Below are 12,195 nucleotides of genomic sequence, written 5' to 3' on the forward strand. Positions count from 1 at the left end.
AGAGGACACTGCTCCTGATGCAGTCAAATAGAATACCTATTTATGTAAACTTCCCTCCCTCTCCCAGACTACTAATACTACTACGACAACAACTACTACTACTATTCTTTTTTCTTTTTCTTCCTCCTCCTCCTCTTCCTCTTCTTCTTCTTCCTCCTCTTCCTCCTCCTCCTCTTCTTCTTCTTCTTCTTCTTCTTCTTCTTCTTCTTCTTCTTCTTCTTCTTCTACCTCTTCCTCCTCCTATTCCCCCTCTTCTTCTACTTCTTCCTCTTCCTCCTTTCTTCTTCTTGTTCCTCCTCCTCCTCCTCCTCCTCCTCCTCCTCCTCTTCCTCTAATTTATCTTACAAATTAAGAAAAAAAAGTACAATCAATCCATGTACACAATATAGCCCCATCCTTTGGCATGTTTACTCCACCCACAAACAGCCTTTGGCATGTATATTCCACCCTTGGCCTTCCCAAAGTTAAGTGTGCTCTCCCACCTCTGAAAGGATTGCCCAATCCTACTTTCATGGAAGGAATCGAGTAACAGCTGGACCCATCCAGGCCAGTGGAAGATCTCATTATCATTATCAGCCTCCTGAAATGGAGAACAGGGAGAATCAAAATCCAATTAAAAATAATAAAAAAACATGACTAGGTTTACATAACAGGCTGCAAAGGTTAGAGATTTCTAACATGCTGCAGTTTAGAGGTTTCAGATATATTTTTTTCAGCTGTACTTGGAAATGACAGACAGAACATAGAATGTTTTGCACATAAAGCAAGAGATCTTTTTATTTTAGAAGTGAGCAACCTTTGACCCCTGTAGAGGACCATTTAATTTGTGATGTTGTTAGTTGTGAAGTCATGTCTGACCCATCACGACCCCATGGACAATGTTCCTCCGGGCCTTTCTGTCCTCTACTATCCTCTGGAGTCTATTTAAGCTCACGCCTACTGCTTCCATGACTCCATCCAGACACCTCATTCTCTGCCGTCCCCTTCTTCTTTTGACCTCAGTCGTTCCCAGTATTAGGCTCTTCTCCAGTCAGTCCTTCCTTTTCATTAGGTGGCCAAAGTATGTGAGTTTCGTCTTCAGGATCTGGCCTTCTAAAGAGCAGTCAGGGTTGATTTCCATCAACTCCTCCTAGACAGGATGGCTTAATGTTTCTTACATTATTATCTTTCTTATAAACCTTTAATTTTTAATAATGTGATCCCCTGATGTCATTTTTAGCTTTCTTACCCCAACTCAATCATATGACACTCCCCTTTCCCCCCTCTGGAACACTGGAATCAGAGAACCAGGCTTACCAATTCCAACAGGGATAACTACAAGCTAAAAAGTTTCTCTAGGCCTTGGAAGCTCAGAGTGAGAGTTCTGTCACTTCCATCAATTCTTATTTTCCCATCATGACAACTATTGCTTGCTACATTCCCCACTGAGTGATTCTTGATCCTGGACCAATGATGACAGAAGGCTCTCCAAAAACTACCACTTCTGGGCTGTTACTCCCCACCTACATCCCTCTTGTGCTACTGGCCTGAAACATGTATATACTGTAACTACCCACTGTTGAATTTGTTTCCTGTTCCTGTCAATCATCAGGAGTGTATTCTTGCTTGCCAACCCATCCATTTGGCTCTGGTTGCTGTGTTGCAAACAATATGAATATTGCAGCACTGAAGGTTAGCCATTAATGATAGTTTCTCTCAAAGCCTCCAAGTTTGTCGACAAAGCAAATGTCACTCAATGCAGTTCCCCACAATTTGGAGTAAGAAGAATGCCAAAAATGAAACGTTTCTCGGCAAATGAGAAGTAATTGTGTTAGCAAACACAAGGAGGCCCATCTTGAATAACTGACTACATTTTCTCCAGGCAAATTATACAGGAAGCGAGTTGCTGATTATTCCTCTTAAATAAAGGAATGTAAGAGGGGGAAAAGAAAAAGATGAAATAGCAATGAAGTGAAGTTTAAGAATGCTTTCAAAATAGCTTGGTGTAAATTAAATGTTGGTCCACATGTGCTACTCAGGGTTTGAGCAGGCATATCACAAACATATTTATTTATTATTTATCAAACTTAGATACTGCCTATCCCATCTCAGAGTGACTTTGTGACAACTACAACATAAAAAAACATTAAAAATACATCAATCAAAGGAGCCAGGTGAAAATAAAAATATTAGGGTCAAAAGGAAGGGATGGGGATAGTTCAAGGCACTAACTACCCCCAGGGTTCTGCCCCATTCTGTGAGGCCCATGGGATTTGGTAGAGCCAATCATCAAACTCTTTCAAACTGCCAGGAAATGTATTTTGGGAACAATTCTGAGGCAACGTTCAGGTATACAATGTTTTACTTCACCAAAAAGCTTTCCTGCTATTAGGATCTAGTGAGAAAATTAGATTCTTGGATTGGATGGTCCCACTTGCTCCTATTTTGGATTCCATCTGTCGAAGAATGTTAGCTGGCAGAGTCTTTTCTGCTGTGCTCCCCCGTTTGGAAAGTTCTCGGCTGGGGATAAGATCAAGCCTCATACTCCTGGCCTTCCAGAAGAGCCTTAAAACCTGGTTCTACTTGTTGGACTGGGGCCCCGATAGGAGCCCTCTGTGCTATGGTTGGCTTATGAGGTAGAGAGAAGATTCCCAATCCCTCATCACTGCCAGAAGCCTAGCTAAATTGTTTCTCACACATATTTATCTTCTTCATGGAGCCCCACAAAGGATAGTTTCCAACAGAGGGGTCCAATTCAGTTCAAAATTTTGGAGGGTGTTTCTAAGCTTACTTGGCTTCTAAGCTTACATAAGCTCCTCCCACCACCCTTGTACTAACTTACAATGTGAGAGAACTAACAGCGTGCTAGAACATGCTTTATTAATTACCAGCAAGACAACTGGTCTCCTCTTGGTTTTTAGTCACTATTTCATCTTTGAAATCTTTGCCTTGTATTGCCTTTTTATTATGCTGTAAGCTGCACAGAGTTGTTGTAACAGTGAGATGGATGTCATATAAATTTAAGAAATAAACAATAAATATTTCTGTAGGATAACATTCCATAGATTCTCTTTGTTTCCTTTGGATGAACAAGAATCGAATAAGATAGGTCTCTGTTCAAATCCTCACTCATCCCCTACCAAAGATCATAGAAATAACATTAAAAAACACTAAAAAATAAAAGCTCAAACAAAATAGTGTTTATTTTTAATATATCAACTGTCCCTTTGTTATGTATCTCCTAGGTTTTCTTTTTCTCATCTTCTGTTTCTTGCAACAGCCAACTTGTATTCAGTATCTGCTAAACATTTTGAAGTCCTTCTGGATATTTGGAACTCTTTCTGATCTGCAGTATCCCTGTGTTCTTACTTCAATTATTCCCTACCTAAAACATTGTGGAATTTTTCCAAATGTGCTAATGTCTCTCTTTGGGGGATATATCTTTTAATTTGGATTATGGAGACATCTTGTTCTAACATGGAAATATTATTTACAGGATGTCCTTTCAATTAATTGTTGTGATGTCTACTTTTCTAGGCCGTTTTTGGATAAAAATGAGTTCATTGCTATATGTACTGTATTAGTCTGTTCCTTGAAAGAAGAGAGGTACAGAATTTTTTTTAAATAAAATAAATGCCTGTATAAGTTACACACTGCCCATCTTTTTCCATCAACAATTAAATATATAGCTTTTGAATATTTGATAATATTGAAAGATAAGCTGTATTCTTGGTATTATTATGCTAACACCATTATTATTCTTGTTTTTTCCCCTTATAACATATCCTAAATGACCTTATAATTGTATATTTCTTGCCTCTTACCAAGCACAGCAAATAAAAAATTCTATAAATAATTTTACGCGTTTTTCTTTAAGGAAAATCTAAAAGGGACAACATTAGAAAATTTAGAATACCATTTGTTAAGATATGAGAATAATAATTTGAAATGTAAATAAAGAGCGGGAAAGAAAATGTATTTGTATGTTTTTTAAACTCTTAATTATTTAATAGTATCTGCAACCCAAAGACTCTCCCAATGTAAATTATTATAGTGGTGGAATAAAGAAAACTAAGCATAATCAGGAGAGAATTGTTGCAGGAAAGTACAGCTGTTTCCACTCTGTTTCATTCCTTGAGGAATACTAGGAATTGTTAAAGGATCATTCACCTGGTCTAAATGGCTGGATGACTAGCTACAATACAAAATAGAGTTTATTCATGGTACTTTCCAAGCTTGGTTGTTTCCTTGCAGTTTCATTACCCAAACTAGGTAACATAATCAGTACTAATTGGGAGTGGGGTTTGCTCTCATTTTATATTCTAGCGGCTTAGCCTATCACTGTTAGTAGGACTTGGTTTGGTTTAGAAAAGTGACAGGTTGAAACTATGATTAAGTCTGTTCACGGGTTGTGAAATTAAAGAGTTTTCACCATGTCTTCTGACTGCTAGATGGTCTTCATGAATGTGTTCTGCTAGTCTTATTCCAGTTTGTCCTACATTGTGGTTGTTTCAGTCCTTACACTGTATTTACTTGATGAATGTATTCTCTTTTATTCTTCTTTATATACATTGAGAGCCTGTGCACCAAAGACAAATCTTTTGTGTTTCCAATCACACTTGGCCAAAAAAGAATTCTATTCTATTCTATTCTATTCTATTCTATTCTATTCTATTCTATTCTATTCTATTCTATTCTATTCTATTCTACTCTACTCTACTCTACCTTACCCTACCCTACCCTACCCTACCCTACCCTACCCTACCCTACCCTACCCTACCCTGTTGTATTCACTCCTGGGTTGTTGTTGTTGTTTTTTGAGGCTGCTGAGTCTTTACTTAGGATGTTTTAGAGAGCTTTAGTTAGTTTGTGGACTGTGCTGATGCTGTGTGGTTCTAATGGCCTGTTAGTGGTTTCTGAGATGCTTTTGATATATGGCATTGTTATCCTTCTTACAGCTGGTGTTGGTTGTGCTACATTGGTTTGAGTAGTCAAGCCCTTTTTGATGAAGCTATGTGGATATTCAATTTTTTTTTGGGAAGATGTATAGGTGATCTGTTTTCTTTTCTAACATTCAGAGTAGCTGCTATGTGTTTCTGCTCAACTAAATAATATCCTTACACAGCTTCTCTTGTGTAAGATTGAGTTCTTACTTTGGTAGTGGAGCACTTGGTTGGTGTGGGTGGTTTTTCATTAGACTTGTGTTTCTAATTTGCCATCAAAGTTTCTGCTGATAAGGATATCCAGGAAGGGTAGAGCATCTTTTTTCTTTTCTTCTTCCCTTGTGAATCTGGTTCCTTTGAAGAGGTTGTTGATGATTTCAAATGTATTCTCTAGCTGAGTGTGTTCTCTAGCCACTAGAATATAAAATGAGAGCAAACCCCACTCTGGACTAGCACTAATGATGTTACCTAGTTTGAGTAATGAAACGTCTGCAAAAAAAACCAGCCATGTTAGGAAAACAGCCACGCTCGAATCCCTCATTTCAACGCTGAGCTACAAATATTTCCTCTATCAGAATTTATAAGTCTAATAGTTGTCCAGCCCTCATGGAATGGCACAAATAGTAGGAAAATCAGATACAAAACAGCTATCAGTATGCACAGAAACTTTTATTAATTTTAGGATCTTATCTTTTTCTTTTATAGCTCCAATGAATCCACATTTACGTAAGTATTGAAAATATCTTGTTGCTATATACATTAAATTTAGATCTTTCTTACTATTATAACAGATTCTGTATACAGTGCAAGGGGGAATAATATATCAGTATACTATATAATATAAACTTGGGACCTCACAATATAAATTTTGAAAAGATATAAAGGAACAAAAGGATAGATTGAAAAAAGAAAGAACAGCAACAAAGCCCAGACAAGGAATGAATGAAAGCTCCAAACACTTCTCCAGATCCTTATTTTTCCTTTTATCTGGGGAGGAAGAGAAAGCTGGAAGCCACACTTTTAATATTTTTGGCCTACAAAACAATGATGTTATTCTGTCAATTGAATGGATGCTATAGAATTTACTACTATTTGGGGATGATCATGTAGAGGAAGAGTTTTAGATAATAAGAATGGTATTTAAGGCATCTATTTTGCCCATTAGAAAAATCTATTGGGTTTTGCCAGGGCTGCAGCATTTTTGAAGTTGGTACCTTAAGTCTCTGCAAATAAGACATCCACGTTGCCATGTTAGAACTCCTCCTCCTCTTATTCCCAAGTGAGAACATATGTCTGTTGTAAAGGTTCTCTTGGGATTCAAAAATATTTCTGGGGGCCACACATATGATTTTCAGAGACTAAGGTTGCCCATCACTAGATTAGGACTGAAAACAAAGTCTTGACCAGATGTGTAGATAGGATAACTCCTAGCTCATGAAAATTAACAAAGAATTTCTTTGCTTTATACTGCCTCCTTCCAAATCTGGATGATTAATCTTCCAGGAAGCAAAGGAGGAAATAACTAGAGCCCCAGATCCACCTTGATATAGTCTAAACTTGTTGATTAAAATCCCCCAAAGATGCTTTTTTGGAGGCAACTGTTTTTTTCTTGTTTTTTTCTTTTGAAGACGTTTCGCTTCTCATCCAAGAAGCTTCTTCCGCTCTGACAGGATAGTGGGGAATGGAAGGATTTATATTCCTTGCAGACAGCTGGTAATCTGCATCCTTTTAGAGGGTCATTGAAGCACTTGGAGGTTTTATCTGTGTCCTCAGGGTCCTTCCATTCCCCACTATCCTGTCAGAGCTGAAGAAGTTTCTTCGATGAGAAGTGAAATGTCTTCAAAATAACAAACAAGAAGGTCCAGTTGCCTAAAAAAAAGCACCTTTTGGACAACCATGACCAAGATGACTGAGAATCTTTACAGACTTTTGTTGATTAAAAGATAAAGAACAGAGAAAGACAATGTGTGTTCCTTCCAAATGTTTGTCCCCGATTCCTATCAATTCTAACTGAAATGGCAATGGATAAGAAATGGTGGAATTTATAAGACAACTTCCAGAAGACCATATTGTCCATCTCTCTTTGAAGTTATTATTAATGCAATTGCACTCACACAGAGTTTAACTTGAGGTTAAAGCTAAGTTCTGCAAATATTCCTGAATTCAGGCAAAATCTCAGGCAAGCTCACAATTGTTTTTATATTTCACCAATTATGGTGTATCATTCTTACTGTTTCAATAGAAAGATAAGTTAATACAGTTCTCAGAAAAGCTACAATGGTTGCTGACTCTTTTAGCTGTCTAATAACTTTCCCATTCTAATCCAGTTTGGGGCCCACATCCTAAAATTAAATTTGACAATATTTATGAAGACACTCATAGCAAACATGTCCATGTTAGTTGTATTAAAATGCTTTCTTATCTCCCTTGACACTACTGATCCAGCATGTTTCTAACCCAATTGCAACATTTCGGTGATAGCTACACTTTCATAGGTGCCTCAACTTAGTTTAAGAGAATTAACTTGGACTTCTGCTACTGTCACAAGTAGTTATGAAGCTTTAAGATGTTTAGCGTTTTATCTATTATTTATTTTTAACCATCTTGATCACTGTTTTATCCCTTGGAGTGGGCTACTCAACAAATAATTCCATTGTTATAAAATCTAAACTGGAGCATTGTGATTACAAAGTAGTGTTCTGAAGAAGAAGAAGAAAGCGTAAAGCCTTTGTAAATTGGTAACTTGGAATAATTATTTGTATGAACATGTGATTGATCTGTTGGCAGGAGAATTCCACTGTGGCTTTGAAGATGGCAACATTTGTTTATTCACCCAAGACGAAAAGGACAGCTTTGATTGGACAAGACAAAACATTGTCCTTCGAGACACAAAATACACCCCAAATACTGGACCCAATGCTGACCGGTCAGGTTCCAAGGAAGGTAGAGTGTAACTCTAAAATGGGTTTTGCAATGAAAAATAGGATAATCTACTTCTGATTCTGCTCATATATCAGGTTCTTTACCCTTCTTTGAGAACAAGCCAGAGATAAGCCTGTAAATCTGAACCAAAGTTTTCCATTTTGTTCAAACTTAGAAACTGTAGTTACATGCTTCAGAATGTAGACATTTACTAAAATAACATCAAACTTCCAACTTAAAGCTATCATGGCTGATCTCAAAAAAAGCTAAGCAGTTTCAGGTATATGGCTGATGTTTGGATGGGATAGTTAAAAAATATTGGAAATTGGCAACAATGAAATACTTCCATATTAATGGTAAAGAAAATATCTTATTATATGTGTATAGTGACCAAAATTTAAGAAAGAAATGTGAGTCTTTACCTGTTTAACGTTTATCGATAAAGTGATTTTATTGATCTAATTTCTTAAGAGAGACTATTCCACAAAGTAGACAGGAAGTAGGAACATAGTATCTATGGTCCTTCACCAACACATGCAACATCACACAAAAATGAGGAAGGATTGTCAGCTTTTCCAGAGGTTGTGTGAGTGTGATAGATTGATTCTGGTATGAAAAGGTGGTCTGTAAGTACTTCATACATGAATAAAACTTTAAAAAAATATTTAAAATGGTAGATTGCCTTCTGTTTAATTTGTACCTGTCTGAGCTTCCTGATTCTTTTTTTATTTTGTAAGTTCTGTTATATATAAGCTACACTGATTTAATATTAATCATATAAATAGTAAGGGTACAAACATCTGCCTTTGACAGATCAACCGAGTAACACCCCCCCCCCAACTAAAGAAGACTCCGAGGCTCAAAGTTCCATTTTATTAGAGATGTCATATTGGCACATCTGGGAAAATCCGAATCTGAGAGTTCTGGGTTTTCCCCACCCAAAATCCATTACATAGCCCAATCATTTCAATGTCCCACCTGGAGACAATCCCCTCCAGTCACTCTCATCCAGGTAAAGGCTGAATGTCCTTGACTTTGATAGAAGGAATGTTGTTATAGCTAATCCTCCACCGACTCCTTGCAACCCCCGCTCCCATTTTCCCAGGCACTAAATGTGGCAGCCTTGAAGCTCCAGTGAAAAAGATGGCTTCCAGGACTGACACAACCCTTGAAACAGCTGTAGCAATTTGCTACAGGCAGCATCAGTTCATAATAATAATAGTATATACTGTTTTACAGTGCTTTACAGCCCCCTCTAAGTGGTTTACAGAGTCGGCGTATTGCCCCCAACAATCTGGCTCCTCATTTTACCCACCTCGGAAGAATGGAAGGCTGAGTCAACCTTGAGCGTGGTGAGATTCGATCTGCCAAACTGCTGGTAGCCGGCAGTCAGCAGAAGTAGCCTGCAGTACTACACTCTAACTACTGTGTCACCGCGGCTCATAATATTTTCAGGGAACTTGAAATTTGACCTAAATAGCATTGTCACCTTCAGGTCCTGTTTGAGGGTTTCCATAGGTATTGGGAAAAGTGCTGTACTAGTAAGTCTTCAGTTTACTTATGTGCTTGTATTCTTAAGGGCACTGTTCCCCGCTCTGCAGAGAAAGATGTTTCTCCTTGTTGGCATATCACTATTTCATGGAATTTTTTTCCCTTCTAGGATTTTTCATGTACATTGAAGCATCCAGTCCTAGAAAAGAAGGTGATAGAGCAAGACTCACGAGCCCAATTTTTAGCATCCCTCCCAAAAACCCATATGGAACCATGAATACTGCGTATTGCTTCAGTTTTTACTACAACATGTATGGTCAACACATAGGTGAGTAATCATCATCTTTCATCATTGTTGCAAAATAATAATAAAAAATAGAAAGAGTCTTCATTTTCTTAAGAGAGCAATCAGACTACTGTCTGCATGTCTGAGTCCCATCAAATCACCTGAATGCTAATGAACTTCAGGGGGAAAAAATCAGATTATTATTGGGTCTGCTTCATCAGAGCCTGATTCAATTCAAGCTTCTACTGGATATTTCAGAATTGGCCTTTGATTCTAGATGTGAGATACATATGAATTCAATACATAGACCTTCTCATAAGATGCTTTCCTGTGATCTGAAATCCAAACAGTTCTAGCCTAAGAAGTACCACATTATCACTGTAGCCCACAATACTTGATTAATGATCTTCCTAAAGACCCCAAATTTCTCCAGACCTTTCCCAAATGGGAAAATCAAATGTCTTTACTTTGGGGAAGGCTTAAAGGAAAATTAGGGCTGTAAGAGAAGCTTAAGGGAACTTTTAGACCTTAGAAAACCAAACCTCCCCAATGTTATTTGGTTTCCCCAAAGAGTGAATGGCTTACAGAGTAAAATGTAATCTTTTGCAAAATTTAAGATGCCAATTTCAACCATCAAGAATGGAAAAGAGGTCAGGGAGGTCAGATTTTTTAAAGTGCACTCCCCCCCCTCCTGTAAGAAATTATACATTCCTTTTTCTAAGGTATTAAACTGAAGGATGTCACATCATTCCATCATGCAAGTCTTCTAACAAGTGTAACCATTCATTCATTCATTCATTCATTCATTCATTCATTCATTCATTCATTCAATTTATATGGCCATCACTCTCAAACAAGTATCTCTCAGCAGTAATAGGAGTTAGGAGTTAGACTTATATACCGCTTCATAGGGCTTTCAGCCCTCTCTAAGCGGTTTACAGAGTCAGCATATTGCCCCCAACAACAATCTGGGTCCTCATTTTACCCACCTCGGAAGGATGGAAGGCTGAGTCAACCTTGAGCCGGTGAGATTAGAACCGCCGAACTGCAGATAACAGTCAGCCGAAGTGGCCTGCAGTACTGCACCCTAACCACTGTGCCACAATCATAAATATCACAAGACATTTGGCATTTTTTTTATTCTTTGCAAATTAATTACAGTCTGTATTATCAGACCAGGGACACCATTAGGTTAGGAAGAAATGGTGTATATACGATCAGAAAGATTTCATTTTAGCTTTGGTTGGAGCCTCTCTCTCTCTCTCTCTCTCATCTTCTATAAACTCAGTGTTTCTTCATTCAAGCTTGTTCAAAGATCCCTTTCAGACCTTGGCATCATTGAGACTGATGGACCACCACCATATACATAAACATTCAGAGGGGAAATGAAAAACGTTGCTAAATGGGCATGTTCCTTTTAATGCTTTTTTTTTTAGAATAGAACATTTCACCCCAAAATTGCACAGATGGTCAGGATGAGTTTTTAAGCTTTCCTCAAATGTCCCCATAGATACATTTGGTTGAAGGACATATTCTGTGTTCTTTGAAACTGTTGGATGAAATTCTTTCTGGTTTCAAAAGAACACAAACAACAGCAACTGTTAGTTAGGCTGCTATTGCTATTGTCATTGCATTTTGCCAAATCAGGGGTGAAATCAGCAGGTTCTGACAGATTCCGGAGAACCAGTAGCGGAAATTTTGAGTAGTTCGGAGAACCGGCAAATTCCACCTCTGGCGGAAATGGAGATTTTGCAGTATCCATCCCCTGCCATGCCCACCAAGCCACGCCCACCAAGCCACACCATACTCCCAAGCCACGCCCACAGAACCAGTAGTTAATTTTTTTTTGAATTTCACCACTGACCCAAACTCACGTGTTTTATTTTTAAAAAAATAGTTCCCTAAATGAGCACAAAAGTACTCCGCTAAGATAGAAAAAATGAAATAAATTGACTCTAGAGTTGAGGCAAAGTCTCCTCCTTCCTGATGTAGTAAGAGACTGGAAACTTTTCTTTCCCTAGGCCTTTATTAGTATCGCTTAAGCTTTTTGTGTTTTATGTCTCATACATTTTAGTGTTGTTTTTAATAGAGGTTTTCACTGTTCCTTGTAAGCTGCCAGGACCCATTAAGGGACTTGGTGCCATATAAATGTTTTATATAAATAAATATATACCCTATAAAGAAATCAGGGCAGAGCTGATCACGGCAAACTAAAAAAAAAAAATTCCCTGGTGTGCAGGAGGTTATTTGGGGGATGGTATTATAACACAATGTGCAGCTCGTTCTTTATTTAAAAGATTTTAATTATATAATTAATGATGAAAATCTGCTCTCCTTGAGCTGGCTCCATTTTTTTCACATTCTGCCCACTGCACTGTTTTAGAGGGGTGTGTGTGTGTTATTTAATATCATTTAATTGTATCACATTGCTGCTAAAAGCAATTAGAGGGAATAAAGGTCAATTAAAAATAAACCAAACAGAAATAAAAACCCATAACAGAAACCAGTTGCTACATCAAGCCATAACACTACAGAGTAATTCTCCATACATCATGATCGTTCTAGGAAACTAAA

General features: G+C 37.8%; 1 protein-coding gene across 1 annotated transcript in view; it reads left to right on the plus strand.

Annotated features, from left to right (window-relative positions):
* MDGA2 (MAM domain containing glycosylphosphatidylinositol anchor 2) overlaps positions 1 to 12,195 on the plus strand; it is a 583,552-nt gene that overhangs the window by 543,806 nt on the left and 27,551 nt on the right. Inside the window, exons 12-14 of the mRNA XM_087729069.1 lie at positions 5,628 to 5,648; positions 7,710 to 7,865; positions 9,505 to 9,663. Of these exons, the coding sequence (XP_087585195.1) occupies positions 5,628 to 5,648; positions 7,710 to 7,865; positions 9,505 to 9,663 (336 nt within the window). The remainder of the gene's footprint in view (positions 1 to 5,627; positions 5,649 to 7,709; positions 7,866 to 9,504; positions 9,664 to 12,195) is intronic.

This window comes from Thamnophis sirtalis, unplaced genomic scaffold (genome assembly GCF_051295495.1).
Source record: "Thamnophis sirtalis isolate CommonGarterSnake01/CBP01778 unplaced genomic scaffold, rThaSir2_p1.2 scaffold_1, whole genome shotgun sequence".
Lineage (NCBI taxonomy): Eukaryota > Metazoa > Chordata > Lepidosauria > Squamata > Natricidae > Thamnophis > Thamnophis sirtalis.